The sequence below is a fragment of the Aulonocara stuartgranti genome (assembly GCF_965226115.1).
Source record: "Aulonocara stuartgranti genome assembly, chromosome: 1".
NCBI lineage: Eukaryota > Metazoa > Chordata > Actinopteri > Cichliformes > Cichlidae > Aulonocara > Aulonocara stuartgranti.
In genome coordinates this window covers 12,710,529-12,727,907 of record NC_138939.1, presented here as the reverse complement: position 1 = coordinate 12,727,907, position 17,379 = coordinate 12,710,529, and the positions used below count along the sequence as shown (strand labels likewise).

Genomic DNA, 17,379 nt, shown 5'->3' with positions numbered 1-17,379 from the left:
CAAATGTAAGAAATACATGTCACCTATGAGGCTCGCATGTTTCTTAAGAGTGCAGGATGGATTACACAGGAGAAAATTAGATGCAACACTCTATCAGTAATGACCTAAAGTGGTGCCCAAAGCCATGGCTTTATTGCAAGAACACTGGATAAATTCGTCTCTGTGAGCTTTTGGTGTTCAAACTAACAACAATGGAATTTACAAATTTCACTAGCAGAGATTGCCTGTTTTGACACAACATATATTCACTATGTGAATTATGCATCAGGTTTGCCTGTGGCAATCACTTAATTCATGATTAAAATAGCACAATATAAAATATAAAAAGAAAAGAAAAGACAAAAAATGGAATACCAAATGTTCCAATGGCAGAGGCATACATAACTGTAACTTTGGGCCATATTCTTAAAACTAATTACCCCTCAGTAAAATCATGAAATTCTATATTTTTATCTATGTATGTGCAAATTTTATTTACGGGCAGCACGGTGGCACATTGGTTAGCACTCAGGACCTCACGGCAAGAAGGTCCTGTGTTCAATTCCGCCACCAGGCTAAGGTCTTTCTGCTTGGAGCTTGCGTGTTCCCCCGTGTTGGTGTGGGTTTTCTCCGGGTACTCCAGCTTCCTCCCACAGTCCAAAGACATACAGTTAGTGGGGTTAGATTAACCCTCTGTAGAACCTGGGACCATTTTTGGTCCCGAGGTTCACGAAAGGATGGGATTTTGAGGTTTTACCAAGGGTTAATTGGTAACTCTAAATTGCCCATAGGGGTGAATGTGAGTGCAAATGGTTGTCTGTCTCTATGTCTTAGCCCTGCGACAGACTGGCGACCTGTCCAGGGTGTACCCTGCCTCTCGCCCTAAAACAGCTAGGATAGGCTCCAGCCACCCTGTGACCCTGAAAATGATAAGTGGAAGAGAAGGGGAGGTACACATTTAAAAACAGGACCACACTGGGACTTGAGATGCAGACTGAGTTGCTTAGTGAGGATGTTTTTTTGGACAAAGCTTTAATAACAGAATGATTTCATAGTTTTGCATTATTAGGTTCGGTTTAAGTAATTTCCTGTTTTATTCAGTAATGACTGGTCCTTGTGCATTTCTATTGTTTGCACTTCCTCTAGATGTTAATTTTCCCTCCTTGGTATTTCGATGTGGTCAAGTAGTCAAATTTGCTCCAGTGTGAAATGTCCAAGAAGTATGTATGTGGCAGTCATAACACAATCTGGTCAAAATCTCTAACTACTAAGGAAAGGTGCTTCCTTTAGCATAAGATATACTGGACCATTCTATATGAAAGAAAAAGAGATAAGGTCAGAACTCATAAATATAAAATAATCAACAAAAATAACAAGTGATGGACCACTCTTGTTCTTCTTCTTGTTTCAGTTGGTCCCTTTAGCATCGCCACAGCAGATCTGTCAACATATCGATATCCCTAGCATCCTCTTCTGTCACACCAATGCTCTTGATGTCCTTGTTTGCTACATCCATACACCTTTTCTGTGTTCTTCCTCTTGTCTTCCTGCCTGGCAGCTGCATTTTCAACACTCTTTGCCAGTATATCCACCATACCTCCTCTGCACATCTCAAAAATGCTCAACTTGACCTGTTCCTGACAGTGTGTTTTCCATTTGATGCCATAAACTTGTGACACAGTTCACATTATCTCCAAGAAAGTTCTGGCCTACTCCTACTGATACATCTCTGAATCTTTCTGACACAAGCTTTTTCTGACACGTTGGCTCAGAGATCCTTCTCTATCACTCTCTAGTTCTATCCCATCTATAATCAGCATTCTTTCCTCAGTTAAATGAGCAATGGAACAAGTGCAAAGTAAACAGAGAATAGAGGAACAGTGTTTCTCACTTTCCTAGTAGTAAGTAAGCACATGCTCAGATTTTATTAAAACATCACCTTTCTCAAGAGTTAAACATGCAACATGTTTGGACTTTACTAATTATTTTACCACTACATCAAACTGCAACAGTCACTTGCCTCACATTTAAAATAAATAAATAAATAAGAAAAATACCAAAATTCTCATAAAAATCAAATGCTTGTACATTTTGCATATCTATGTGATGACTGCAAAGTTCCAGGACACATGTTCGCACTTTTAAACAAAATAAAAATGAAAAGAAAAGAAAAAGGAACGAGAATGTTTTTTTTATCGATTTTCCTTTTGTCATTTTTAAAAGCATGTTTTAGTGCTTTTCATTCTCCTTTAAATTATTGTGCAGGCTTATTTTCCTGTAAAAATTGTGGCCAATTTTCTAGCCTACTAACCTAGTTGGACACAGCATCCTGCACCTGAACATTCCAGGATCTAAAAGCTGTTGTTTACTGGACAAAGACTTAATTATAAATGTGTGTGCTCCAGATTCTAATGTGAAATACAAAAATCAGAAGTTACAAACTTAAGGGTCAATTTTGATAACCCAGTTTCTAACAAAAATAGACAAAATGTTAACAGCCTACAGCAGTCTAGAATTTACCACTCAATAGAATATGGCACAGTTACAATTGTAGCCAGGTAACAACAGTTTGTTATTTGCAGTACTGTGATTTGTGGTTGAATTGTGCATGTCAGTGGGACTCCCACACTACTAAGAAGCAGACACATCTCCACATGTAACTTTAGCAAGGAAGGAGCTCTATCCAGAAGTAAAGTAAATCATTTTCAACTCCTCTTTATCTATAGTGACCCTTCCCTGGAGTTGATTGTAAATGAAAATGTATTAGAATTAATTATTCATTCATCTGTTTATTGGAATAGCATTTCAGCAGTTTCTGAAATACTCAGACCACCCTGTCCAGCATCAACAATCACGCTATATTCAAAATCACTTCGATTTCCTTGTGTTTGGCTAAACACTCGTTACTCTTTTTTTAATGAAGAGAAAGAGAATTGATTAACTGCAAAATAATTCAGTGTTGATTTGGTGTCATGAAAAGTAGGTTTTGAAAGCGTGAGCAAAAGTTTTGAGGATTATGATTTTCTGATCAGCACTAGACACGAAGCAGCCATCGTTGTATTTTTACTCAGTTGTATATAGTATTTGTATTTGTATTCTATTTTTATCTTATTGTATATTTATTTTATTTTATTCTACTGTATATAGTATTTTATTTTATTCTATTCTGTACAGTTGTGTACTGTATTTATTCTTATTGTATTCTAATTTTTGCATCATAACTTTTGCACTGTCCACTTCCTGCTGTGACAAAACAAATTTCCCACGTGTGGGACTAATAAAGGTTATCTTATCTTATCTTATTGAGACAGAGAATCATTTGGTTGTAGGCATTTTCATGAATTACATGTTTATCTGAGTTTGGCACTAGTTCTTTTTTCGTGTAACAAACTCAGTGAGCCAAGTGCCCAACAAAAGAAAATTATGGATTTTTCTTTTTCAAGAAAGCTTCCCACTTTGCACAGGGCTCAAAATAGTTATAATATCTGGTTCTTACCCATCTTCAAATGTACATATTCAGCAGAAACTGGCAATAACTATCATGGATACAGAATTATGTTTTTTATGTTATGTTTTTGCATGACTATAATTTTAAAAGTTTTGAACAAATGGTGTATCATAGGTAATAGGGTTCATATCGTACTGATATCAAGATAACAGTTCTTGACCCTCTCAAAAACACTGCCGGAAAGGTGTATTAGAGCTTATAAAGACTTCCTCTACTCACACCTCTCACCACGTTGGATTTGATGCACAATCCACACCTTGAAATGACACAAAGCAGACAAGGCATTGTGGGAGAGAAATTGAAATAGCCTATCCATTTCAAATACAACAGAATAGCTCAAGGCAAAGAAGTTGCATGGGCCATCTCACTGCGCTCGACCAATATTGATCGAGAGAACAGATCATCCCTTTATGCAAAGGACAAAAAAAGTACAAAGATTATATTGATTTCATGTCGAAATATTCAGGAAACTAAGAAGTGTGATTTATGTAAGCTTCCTACATTTATATTTATATAAGTGTTATTTTTATAAGGGAAAAAAAGGTTGACGCAAATGTTAATGAAAGGTGTATAAATAAGACCTTTATCCATATCTGTAATACTGTGTTTTAGGCCACAAGTGTTACCAAAGTATGAATTCAACTCATCTCAATGAAAGGTGCCCAGACATTATAGCATTATCAACCTGCATCTTTTCTGTGTTGCTCATTCTTGTGCAAGTGGACACCAGCGGTGTATATATAATAAAATCAGTGTTTAGGCTCACTAATGAATTGTTTGGGAGGGGCTTTTGCAATCAGAAAGAACAAATCGATCTATAATTTATCACACATCAAAGTCAAAGCAGTGCAAATCATTATTTTATTTAATACAAATAACTAAACAAATGACAAGAACATGTAAAATAGATCCATCAAAATAATTGGAAAAAAAGATGTATTGCAAATGAGCAAGCCAGTTACAGTAAATTACAATCATGATGAGCATGAGACTGTACACGATTCTTATTTATTTTAACTCATAAGCCCAGGTGACCTTCGATCCATGTTAATGCGTGCCAGGTTTGTATCCTTTACATCACTTTCTGGTTCGGATGTAGTTCTCTAAAATCTTCATCAACAAGTCCGCCTCCTGAAAGAGAGAGCATGACATTGCGAGTTAGTATATTATAACACAGAAACAGCCTTTTGACATCTTATATCAAAAACGTGGGAAAGTTTTCTCGCCTGATTTTTCGAACGACTTTCTTGTGTAGCCATCTGCGCTTGCAGCGCCACCCGCAGAAACTCTTGGAAAAGCTCCCCGAGCGCACTCTGCTCTGCAGGAAGGGTGACTTCCAGCGCATCGGCACCTTGGTCCTCATTTGAAGGCAGCATAGGAGTATCCACGACACTCTTCTTGCCCATGAAATGTCCTTCCAAATCGAAGAAACACCCATTAATTATTGCTTAAACTAAGCAAAAATTGGAAGACATAAGACATAATAACTTTTCAAAAAAACATAACACAATAAAAATGTTTTTTAAAAAAAGAAAAGAAAAAGAAGGAAACATGCTATCTATTAAAATACATACAAAGATGAGATGGAACCCAACATAAATACGACCCATGTGTCTACAGTGTAACTTCAGATATTCTTACCTGTAGCCCAAAGATTGCCTCTTGGATGCACTTTGATTTTTGCAACTTTATTTCTGAGCTCAGTCAGGTCGAAACTCACTGCAGCGGTGAAAGAAAATAAAACAAGATATGTAAACAAGCCACACTGGCAGACATTATTCAGTGTAAACCCTCTCATTTCAGCGTGTCAACTAGTGAAGTGTCCTCCAGCGCGCAAATTTCCAAGTGTCTCCTGTTGGTTGTAGATTGCTCCGATGTATCCAGCTTTTATAGGCTCTCCCGACCGGGGTGGGCTCTTTGTATGATGCGTATATTTTTCAGTCAGCTTGCTGCATAAATTGAAATGAAGACAGTTGAGTCATTCTCAAGGTTTTGTTGGTCTGCGCGTCGGGCTGTGCGTATTTCACGCGCCATGCGGTTATTCTTACTCAGAGCAGACAGGAACCTTTGCTGAAAAACACTCCTCTGACCAAGCTATGAACAGCAACATACCGGTACACATATGTGTGTTTATTAACTGAAATAAAATTCTGTATTTGGAATTGTTTTCAGAAGTTCCGGAAAATGGAAAAGGTATATGCGTGGATGCATATGGCATTTCTTTTAAGAGAATTCAATCAAATGCGTCATCATGACCTTTCAGTTTATTTTTAATCTGTATGATTCTATATAGCATCGCAGTAGACTATATTTTAACTATTAGTATAAAAGTGTCATAGGTGAGCAAAAACTAATGATTTTTTAAATGTTGTGCACTGTTGGTGCAAATTGCTGGTTAGAGCCACAAAATTACACAGGGGGTAGCTAATGCTTTCCTCTCCAGCATAATCACACATATAATCATTTCCTGCTAAGGTCCCTACACCCCTTCTCTCTCCCATGGCCATGCCTAGCCCCTTACAATGAGCAACATGACATTTGGCCAGTTGCAACATGCCACTGTGATCACCGTCAGTTCTCCGTGGACAAGAGAACCTGCTGATTCTCACTGCTAATTTAGAGCTGAAAAGACAGATGGCCTCTCTGTCACTTCAGGGTGCTAAAGTTACAAGTATAGTGAAAGAGCTGCAGTTTTAAATCTTGCTCTTTTATAACCTTTCACATTAGCACACAATCTTGTGATTTCATAAATTGTGCACAGCTGAATGTCAGTTTAATTAGGAAACCACCTCACCATCAAGACAAACCTATGTTCACAGATTAAATGGTAAGAGACAGCCACGGCTGCCTTACGATATGTGGACATCAGCATCTAAGGGTCAAAATAATAGATTTAGACACGAAAGTCTACAATTAACTTCATGGATTGACTAATGCTTGGGGTTACTTGGATTTGCTTTGTTCATTGAAGGCCAAACCAAAATTAATTAACAAAGCTTGGTTCAAAAATCAGGGTTTGAGAAAATACTTCTTTAACACTTCATAACTCATATGAAAGTTTAGTGTCTGAAGTCAAGACTGCATCATATTTATGAAATATTGGTTTATAAATATACATGGCTTCAAATGGAAGTGGCAATCCACACCTAACAAGGTCGTCTCTCAGGTCAAAGGAAAACTGCAAATGCAATCAATTTCAATCCGAGTTCAGGTGCCTTAACACAATTTCAAGTGGATCCATAGTAAAATTATAGTTTACACCTCCCACTATATGATTACATATTAAAGCTGGATATCCAAGATTTGATTGCAAGTGTGTTGATGTCATCAACAACCATTTCTGCAGTCATTAAAGCTCAGCCCATAGAAATAAAACACTGGACCCCACTCCACTGACCTTTAAATAGAAATTTACCAAACAAGCCATTACACCATTTAATTTGCAACAAAATGTGCGAGCAGCAAATTATCTCTGGCACAGCCCCAGTTTCTCTCTCTCACACACACACACAAGAATCAGATGGTGAATTTATGGGGGGTGGGGACACACAAACAAACCCCAAAACCAGAAAGAACTAATTATTTACCATCAAAACTCTTAACTTTCTTTACCAATTCCACATGAAGAAATACATGAATTCTATAGCATTACTAACAATGCTTGAAAACTTTAATGACAACCAGCAACAGAAATACAAAAACTCATTTTTCAAATATTTGAAGAACTCCAAACAAATAGCAAATAAACTGTATAATTTCTTTTTTACGAGAAGGTATAAGATGTTTGACACTGATTTCAACAGGCAGAGGAAAAAAGAAATCACAGAGACACAGAGTAAAATAATTCATAGTGGATGGTAACCAGATTTCATATTTAATTTTCATTCATATTCAGTTATCATAAAATACTTCACATATTGGTCACATAAGACAATGAATTTAACAGGAAAGAAACGACTGAATTAGTCATTAAGAACGCCGTTTCACTTTCCAAAGATTACAAATAAAGAGCGACTACATGCTAGTTTTAGCCTAATTCCCTCACAAAAATATTTTTAAAGCTTGGATATTTCAAATGTAAACACCCTATCCACATTTCTACAAAATGTTCAAACAAATGGTACAAAAAGCCAGTTGGGTTTGACAAAGTCTAACTTAATTCTGTTCTGAAAGGCATGACTGAGGTTTCCTGGACGTAGTTTATCCTTCTCAAGTGCTGAAGCTTGGGCACCTCACTCCCGATGGACCAACACAAATAGACCCAGCAAGAAGAGCACAGCGTACTGCAGAATTATAGCAGAGGAAGAAGAAATCAGAACACATTCTACATTTTTAAGCCTAAAAACCAGAGATTGTTTGCAGCCAACATACTTTAAACTTGGGGTAATCATTCATGAGGATGGTGACAATTCCGATGTATGGCACAAACCTGGAAATGATTAAAAAGAAAATGCTGTTAAATGTTATTGACACATACTGTAACACAATGTAATCCACATAAACAAAACGTCTAAAACTTCCTTCAATGAATTTTAGAATGAGCAAGTATGAATGTTACACTGGATTTAAAATGCTGTTTTAAGCACTTACATTTACTTGTTGTAGCTATTAAGTGCATAAGCTTCAAAGTCAACAGAATAAACTTCTATATTCAAGCGAGTGGCCTGTTATTCAGTATCGAGACCAACCTAACATTAAAGCTTCCTTAGATGCATTTGTTTTTTAAACCTACATGGACTGTTTTCCTGCTTGTACTGTTCTGGACCACTCGCTATGTAGTATGTGTGTGTAAACTATTCATATTGTTCTTCTGGCTAGATTTAGATAAGGAAATGTGTTAATTAGCTGTCACACAACAGTTTCCTTTTGGATCTTGGCTTTAACCTGGTTCACAAACAACACCTAAAACTTTTCATTCGTTTCCATGTCCAGCAAGAAGTTTTTCAATATTCCAGGATAAGCAGAAAAAAATGTAGCTTCACAATGGGACTTCACCAACCAATAGTGGCTGTTATATTAGTTACATATATTATAAATATACAGTCCAAGTGTGGAACACCCAATCATCGCAATATAACACAAAGTTGGTGAAAAGCAAACGATACTGATGTCATATGAAGCATAAACCCTTGTGAATTCATTTATCCTGCTTTGATCCAAATGAAAGTGACAACAGTTGCACTCGAGAGCCAATAACAAAGCAGGCCACAAAAACATTTAAAGGTTATGGCCACAGTACATTGCTTTCTCCTTATGGTGTTTTTATGCTCGCCGTGCACCCCCATCATGGGTAGTCACATGCCGATTTTGATCTCACATCACAATGCCTGTGGCACTTTTGCCAAACATGCACCTCGATTTTGTAACCTGGCACATTGTGCCACAGCCGCTGCAGCAGGATTTAGACAACAAGTCTATCACAGTGTTGATTTCCACTGCTACTTTAATTGATATTCCACTACAGAAGCTCAGAGATGCACAGATATACAGAGGGAGATGTTGATTTTGTTGATAAAATGCTGTGCAAGTGTTTCCTTCCAGTTTTGACTTCCTCTCTTCCTATATCAGCGCTTATGTGGCGCTATTGTCTGAGGGGCAACACCTATCATTCAGGGTAATACTGCAACAGCTTCCCGTGCCTTAATGGCAGGCATAAATAAAAGCAACTGTGTGACAATATCGCAGCAGCAAGCAAAGCAACCACTGCGAAGAGTATATCTTAATACCTTATCCATCGAGGCTGATTTCTTTCTAGTTCTGATTTTTTGCTTGTGTCCTTCTCACTACTGGTAGCATAAGATGGTACACGCAGCACCTTTGAGCTGTACAGGTAAACCATCTCTTAGCACATCCATATACATACCATGCAGGAGCAAAAACCTTACAAGAAGGTTTACTGTGTCTTCAACTACAGTCGCAAGCATTATGTAACTTCAATCGAATTCTCTAAGAATATGGCTTCCCAGGCTATCGCTGAGCCTCCAGAACTGGTCATGCTAGATGATGTTGCAGAGAGTATAACATCACCACAACTCTGGACTCTTTCACATCTACACATGTTTATTTTGAACCTGCTCTCACCTGTGACAAGACTAGAGCATCAGTCGACATAGCGTTTTCAGTGGGAGAAATGTGAAATGAAAAGTCATTGTGCAATGTATTGTTTCTAAAGTTGGGGAACCTGCAGTCAACTGAGGCTGAAAAAGTCACTTGGATGAGTGACGAAAAGTTTCTCCCACTGAAAACGCTACGTCCAGATGAACAGAATCAACCTTTTGGGATACATTTTATTGGAGTTATCTGTATCAAATATGTTTTAGGACATCTGTCCTCCTATGCATTTTTTCCCAACCAAAATACTTACCCCCTAGCTCGTCCCACCACATCTTTTTTCTCCAGCCAGTGTTGACCCTGCTTGTACAGCCCTCTGTCATCAACTGCGTTGTTGTCCCCTTTGGTCAAGAACTTAATGTCTCCATTTTCCCTGTGAACAAAGTATCAGCATGATTTTCAGACCGCAGCGTCACTAAATACCCATTTCAATACTGTGTAAGGATGAGGATTCATGTGTGTAATATAACAGAGGCTTCCTAGAACATTAAATACAAAACTGGTGACAAATCAAAGGAAATCCAACAAAGTGCAGCAAGGTGTTAGATCACAACATGCTACATTAATAGCTTAACTTTCTGCTGCTCTTGAGTGCCCCATCCTTTTCACCACATCAGTCAAAATATAATAAAATTCCGGTTTAACAGATGGGAATGGGAATCCAACCTAACAAAACAACACTCATAAAATACACATTCATACTTTTCATGAATCTTTAGTACTCTGTGTACTATTGGGATCTCTCTGCCTTCTATCCTGAAGACAACAATCTCTCCAACTCTGATTGGATCCTCTACCCGGTTGGTCAGAAACAAGAGGTCTCCTCTGTGGAAAGCTGGCTCCATACTTCCACTGAAATACAAAAGATGCCCACATTAGTAAAGCTGGCAACATTTAATTTTTTTAAGTTTGGAATAAGCATTAATGCCTACTTTAAAAATGACAGTTTTATGCTGCATAGCTTATATAAGGTTAAAAATAAATCAAGACACTAGCTAAGAAATTTTTAATTGGGTTATAAAACAAGTTTACCTATGCCAATATGAATCTTACTTACACAGGGTCATAAAGTAATCTGAATCACAGTCATTACCAGCTTTGGCAAATAATGGCATACATAAAGTGGTAAACATGCCCCTCGCTCAGTCTTGAAACCTGTTGCTGCTATCAGATGTAAGTAAACAGTTAAAATTCTAACTTTCAGCATCTTGATTTTCACTTAAATATACGCTTTACATGATTTGCAAATCATCACATCCTGTTTGAAATTAACAGTTTACACAGCTTCACAACAATGAAACAGTTCATTTAATTCATAAAGAGTATGTTGTCAACCCCCAACACTATACAAAACGCCATATAAGAAAGAGCTAATAAAAGTATACAGGAAAACTGAGCTTTGCATCCTAATAGGATAAGGCAGTGTTGAGTGTACAGTAAAGCATGGAGAGAGTGAGGGGGGAATGACACATGGTGCATCTGAACTCAGTCTGCTGCACATTCTTGGACAACCATGTGAGCTCAAACGCATTAAAATGTAAAGAAGAAATGTGCCTTTTGAAGGATGTGTACAACTCTCCTAATATGTACTTCAAAAATCATAACGTTACCCACTTCTAAGGTATAAAGCTTAATATCCTTGGAGAATATCATTGTTTTTTTATCTGCAAGAAAGTCCAATCACCACCATATGGAACATGGTTCTTTACTACACAGAGGAATTTCCTCCAGTTTACACAAACATAAATTATCAGCAGATATTAAAAAGGGACAAGATTTAAAGTAACAACAAAAACACCGAACTCACCTGAGAACAACAACAATAGGACTCTCACTGCCAGTGACAACCATGAGTCCCTTCCAGATCATCAGCGCAGAGGAAACAATCATACCAAAATTCAGCACCTGATAGTAGAGCTGCAAACAAAACGAGGGAAAAAAACGAGTTATTTCAAAATACAAGTCTGCATGCTTAACAAGTATAAACTAGCCCAACTTACTGAACACGGCAACATTGCTGTGCGTTTGTGAATTCAGTGGTGATTCATTTTTAGCACATTCGGCATTTGACTTTTGCTAGCGGTGCTATGACAGTAATGTTAAACCAGGAAACCAGCTAGCTACACCAAAGTCATCTATTTTTATTTTATTTTTTACACGTGGTTAAAATAGGCCCTTCGTAATGCATTAGAGAGGACGAGCTTTAAAATATAAATGCGCATGAAACAAAACACTTTTGATGGCGCAGAGAGGTTGCAACGGTAAAAACGGGGTCGGCGGCTAGTCATCATTAGCTATGAGCTCACTTGCCATACAAAGAGGTGGCCGTGAACTAACGGTCTGGTACCTACCTGCCGCTTATTCATGCGACGAACATCGTCGAGAAAGTCTAACGATAACATCTTTGCAAAACTAGGGTGTAGAAAAAGTCCTAAATCACATTAAAACGTTTACAGTGACGACCATATGGATGCACGGTCGGGCAGTAAAACTTGCATCCGAAACTTCCGGGTGCGCTCCACCGGAAGTCCCGCCCGCGCAACAGTGCTGTGTTGAGGTGTCAGTTCAGGATACGAGACGCGAGCAGAGGGGGGTTTCCAAAAAAGGACACCACACTGTCTGCAAGCGTGCAGCTGGCTGCTGTGTTTTCTGTTGGAGTTTACTGTAGAATTTAAGATATGTCCTGAAAATGAAAACAATGAACATGGACACTATATTGAAAAAAGGACAAAAAAGGACACATCCATTTTTCATTCTCTTTTTTAATTCAAAATGAAATATATACATAACAAATATATACATAGATATATATTATTTTAAATTAGTTAAAAAAATAAAAGTCTAGGAAATATATAAATATATTTGCACACTTTGTCCAAATAGAAAATTCTAAAGTAAGGCTCACTTTTGGGGGGAATGGGTGTTGGTTAACTGTGTGGCAGAGCTTTGGTGCTTTTTCACAAACAGCTCACATTTTGACAGATTTCACCTTGCGTTAACCAAAGGAATTTTAAACATCTTCTGTGGGAGAAAAAAAAAAACAATAATCAGAACACATCACACTTTATAAACCATGTCTGTGAAGGTTCTCAGTCATCCAGTAGTCTAAGGAGCTTGGAAAGAAAAGCGCTTGGACTTCTTTAAGTTGCTTGAAGACGTTTCACCTCTCATCTGAGAAGCTTCTTCAGTTCATTTTTTAAACCACTTCCTTATGTTGCACACACACATCCACATACCCACATTTCTTAATTATTGAATTCAATATTGCTATGGGGTTGTATTTCTAGTGTTTGACACGGGCCCCTTAGGCCCAGCATCAGGTTGGATGAGTTTGGTGTGGGAGAATGTGACTGGCCCGCTCAGAGCCCCAACCTCAAACCCTGAAAGCTTTTGTGATAAACTAGAAGGGAAATTGCAAGTCAGGTGTTCTTGTCCAACATCAGTGTGTGACCTCACAAAAGCTCTCCTTAGATAGGAAGACATTCCCACAAACACACTTCAAAATCTTGCAGAAAGGCGTCCCAAGAGACTGGAAGCTGTTGTAGGTGCAAAAAAGGGTAAAAGTTTAGAAAGGGCTCTCAGAAAAGCTCCTTTAGTAGGTGTAATATGTAGGTGGCTCAATACTTTGGCTGATATAGTGTATGGCAGTACTGAATGTTAATAATCATTTTCAGTGTCCTGCCTTAGAAGATTTGTGCAGGTTAATTATTTCTTTGGAATAAGATTGATTTTCAATATTCACTGGCGTGTGTTCTCTGCTTCCTCTTTCACCAAATCCTGGCTTATTTCTAGACCCCAATTGCTCTGCTTACATTATCAGTTATGTACTAACTTTGGCTGATATTTGGTTTGTGGACAGGTAGTCCTCATTGAGTTTATAGGATCTTTTTTAGTAGCAATTTCCTGTTACTCATTTGATTTGAAAACCAGCACAATTGGCTCATCAGTGCAAAATCACTACAGAGTTGTGATGTCCTAACCTTCCAGATTGCATCAGAGTCCCTGAGTCATTACTTTCACATTACTGAGTGCAGCTTTAAATGTTCACAGTGCAAACAGCAGCCATCCTGTTTCCACTTGTGATCCAGATGAAGTAAAGCTTGTAAACTGTGATGTACTTATTGTGACTGGGATAGTGTCATTATCTAAACAGCCAACCATAAAATAATCACTTAAACTAATAATTTATTACATTAATTGCTGCCTTAAAGGTGGCTAAAGTTTATTCTGCAAATTAAATAGCAAATGTAATTGCATTGACTTTCCACTGCAACTTTAAATAATGCGTCTCCTAATTAAAAGTGCAATAATGTAACAAAAATGACCAGTAATTATTAACCATTTTCTTCTATCATAGACTACATCTAATTTCCTAGAGGAAGTGCGTTTGACTGAGCAAGTGATAACATAATTAGTGGACACACACGTGAAACCTACAAACATTGCTTGGTTGTTGACTTAGTCTGATAACATGATCAGTAGAATATATGTCACGTGTGTTTGAGCCACAATTAAAAAGCCATTTAATTGTGTTTTTGTTCCCAATTTGTTCCAAAGTCCATTTTAAATTCTGCTTTTTTCCAAATAGGGTTATGTATATTTGGATATGTGTTTGAGTAACACTATTGGATTTATGTGACACATTGTCATCTGATATGTATGCATATTATTGACAGGGCTGATCTCATGCAACTGTGGGGGCCTAAATCTACAATAAAAGGTAAGCTTTAAAAAAAAAAAAAAAGCAAATATAGTATGGTTTGTGCTTATTATGCACAACCTCCAAATGCAGGAAATGCAGCTGTCCAGTTCGAACACACCACAGAATTTAGTTATTCATTAATGTCTGTTTGGCTTCACAATTGGTAACCTCTACAGTAACTGCTTTTGTTTATTCCTTAAAGACCAATGCGACTTAAATTCTGTTTGAATTTATATTTTCGTAAAAGCACAAATTATCAAAACAGACTATTGGACTGAATTTGTTTGTCATGTCTTTACGCTCTGTTACAATAGTTAAATTGTAGTCTTGTAACTACTAAAGGTTAACATTATGATGCAGAGAATGCTGTTGTTCCTGTGTGTTGTTTATTGGTGTTAAAGCAGTCTTCCTCCTTTGAATAAAGGACAGCTTTAATAAGGTGATGGGTTGTTCTTTCCAAGTCATACTAAATATAGCAGGGGTGCTGATTGGTATTGTGAAAATTACATTTAGCTGATTTACTGAAGCCGTTCACCTGCATTCTACAATGAACACGAATATCCCTACAAAACTTTTACATGATATCCCAGGGATGTTGTAGACATACCCTTTGACTCCCTGTTGTCAAAACAGGTTGCTGTCTCCTCTATGTATCATCACTGCTTTCTTGTCTCCAACATACAGTATGTAGACAACATTGATTTTATTTAGATTTAGCCTTTAAGCTCTCCTGTGAGAGAAAATAACCCGAGATATGTATCAGAACTGTTTTGTTTCATAGTCAGAAAAAGCTTCCTGTGATATGGTAGAATAACTCACCACTGGCAGTCAACTTAGCGATGCCACTGAGACCACTGGCAGCCTGCGACTTTTGGAGAACTGGAGATAAAACTTTTTTCAAATGCCAGCTAGTCTGTGGCATTTAGGAATGTGTGATCCTTTTCATATAATCTACCTAAATGGTCACACCCATGATGAACCAGCAATGGTAATTGAGGTCAGTCAGCCACAACAATGTGAGTCAAATAGTCAGCTCTGTAAGAGAGCACGGTCTCTCTGTTTCTGCTTATATCCTGTTTTTCTATTTTAAACCTATTTTGAACCTTGCACAGCCTGTAAAGAGCATTTTTATTCTTTCACAGGTTTCTGCCAGTGTTCTCTGCTGAAAGTATCGAATGCAAATAAGCTCCTTTGTGATCATCATGTTTTATATATTGCCACATAATAAGCCAGAGTGTGAAAATCAACGCTGCAAATGTGTTTAATGTGCTAAGGATCTGGGTGCTGAGTGTGAGATCTTGACATTAACTCAACATTACGTCCTATTAAGTGAAATGGAACTTCCTTTGGCTTAAATGTGCCAGTAAAATTTCTACAGTTTGTGACTAATAATTCCCTCATTTACTGTGTCATGTCATGAGTATTAATGCTTAGTTCACGGCTAGTGATCGAGCTCCTTATTGCATTTTATCAGAGCTACTCAGTGCACCATGAAGAGCAGTGTCAGTGCAGCTTTTCTCTGTAATTTTCTCACCTCACCCATACTTTTTTTTATTAATGTCTTGTAAGAAACAGTTGGATCATATCATTAGTGCACATCATTTTCTGACGCTGAACAAAGGTACAGAGGTATAGAGCATTGTCAGAATGAAGATGATGTTAATTAAATTCTTAAGCAACATTAATTTTAAATACATTTTTTTCATTCGGTGGCAGTTTTGTGGTAGAAATATGATTATTTAAAATATTTAAAAAATGCTAACTCTCTCAAGTAGCATAAAAATGTACTCAGTAGTTTTAAGCCCAAACAAATGTGACATTAACACTAAGAGACACTTCTCATTTTGGCCCACTACAGCATAATATTCACCTAAAAATTAGTCAAGTTTAAAAGAGACATACTTTAGATGTCCAGTTAAAACAGACAGAGTTTAATGTCAGTGTGAAAGTGTTTTTTCTCTCTCTTAGTTTTTGTCAAGAGCACAGTGATTGAACTAACAGTAGGTGGCAGGAGTGTTGTGTCTTCCTCATCTTGTTACCACGCCTCAGTCACACTTCATCCATGGTAAATTAATAAAGTAATGAATGAAGCAGACCGTCTTCAGTGTCATGTGAACATGATAGCTATTTATTAATCTGTATAGCTCATGGGCCAGTCGGTTCGTTTTTTTTTTCTATTTGACATTAAATAAAGATTTGCTCTTATTGTTAAGATTGTTTGTTTTTCCCCAGCTTGCTGGAAAGTCTTTTATTGCTATTATCCATGCTTATGTATAGTTACCTGTTTTTATGAGGCTATCAAAGACCTTTTTTGTTCATTTCCATGATATAAAGCTATATCAGCTGTAAATTACCTATGAATTAGTTACATACTGTAGTTGAATAAGCTTCAAGGAAGTATATTTTACTTGTGTCAAGTGAAAATATATTTCAAAGCTGCACTTAATTGCAAGCTATTATATTGTTTATTAAAATTGTAATGAAAGGTTTCTTTTACAGGCAAATTTGTAATGCAGTACATTCATGGTAGCGTGTAGGAAGTATGAAATGTACAACATAAAGCATCAGGTATTCACACCAATGTCTGTCATCTCTCCCCTCTGGTGACAACCTCTAACCCTCTTGTGCTACTAGACAACATAAGAGGTGACACTAAGTAACACTTTTTTGCATGAATTTAGCTTTCCAGCACTGTTCACACTTATGAGCGAGGCCACCACTTACATCAGCAATGACTCACAAAATCAAATATGATTAGTGTGATGAAGTTAGCCTTTCACGTAGTAAACACACACTGCTTGTGTGATCCTATCAAAGATATTACAGAATGTAATTGCATTTGCCCCTCAGCGGTAGTGTTATTAAACATGCAATGGCCAAATTTGAACACTATCCTGTTTCACAGGAGCCACAGCATTTGATTAGAACACAAAATCATAGACATTACAACACATTTAATGTCAGCACACACTCTTTTCACATTAATGCACATTTTTGCCACCAAGTGTTGTTTATGTTGGATTTTGTACCATCAGTTAGATGATTTACTCATTCCAAGATGTGCTGTATACTGATGCTC

At 37.3% G+C, this 17,379-nt stretch overlaps 2 protein-coding genes across 2 annotated transcripts; both read right to left on the bottom strand.

Moving 5' to 3' along the window:
• Window positions 1–4,341: 4,341 nt before the first annotated feature.
• Window positions 4,342–5,485, bottom strand: nmbb (neuromedin Bb). Its single transcript, XM_082537471.1, has 3 exons — window positions 5,129–5,485; window positions 4,714–4,901; window positions 4,342–4,618 (listed from the first exon to the last, which is right to left on the bottom strand). Exons 1-3 carry the CDS (start codon window positions 5,283–5,285, stop codon window positions 4,565–4,567), a joined length of 399 nt encoding a protein of 132 aa, XP_082393597.1. The 5' UTR covers window positions 5,286–5,485; the 3' UTR covers window positions 4,342–4,564.
• Window positions 5,486–7,125: 1,640 nt separating this feature from the next.
• On the bottom strand, window positions 7,126–12,144 carry sec11a (SEC11 homolog A, signal peptidase complex subunit). The gene is made up of 6 exons (XM_082504599.1): window positions 11,950–12,144; window positions 11,406–11,515; window positions 10,301–10,450; window positions 9,852–9,971; window positions 7,859–7,916; window positions 7,126–7,770 (listed from the first exon to the last, which is right to left on the bottom strand). The coding sequence occupies exons 1-6, from the start codon at window positions 11,998–12,000 to the stop codon at window positions 7,720–7,722; spliced, it is 540 nt and encodes a 179-aa protein (XP_082360725.1). The 5' UTR covers window positions 12,001–12,144; the 3' UTR covers window positions 7,126–7,719.
• Between the last annotated feature and the right edge of the window lie 5,235 nt (window positions 12,145–17,379).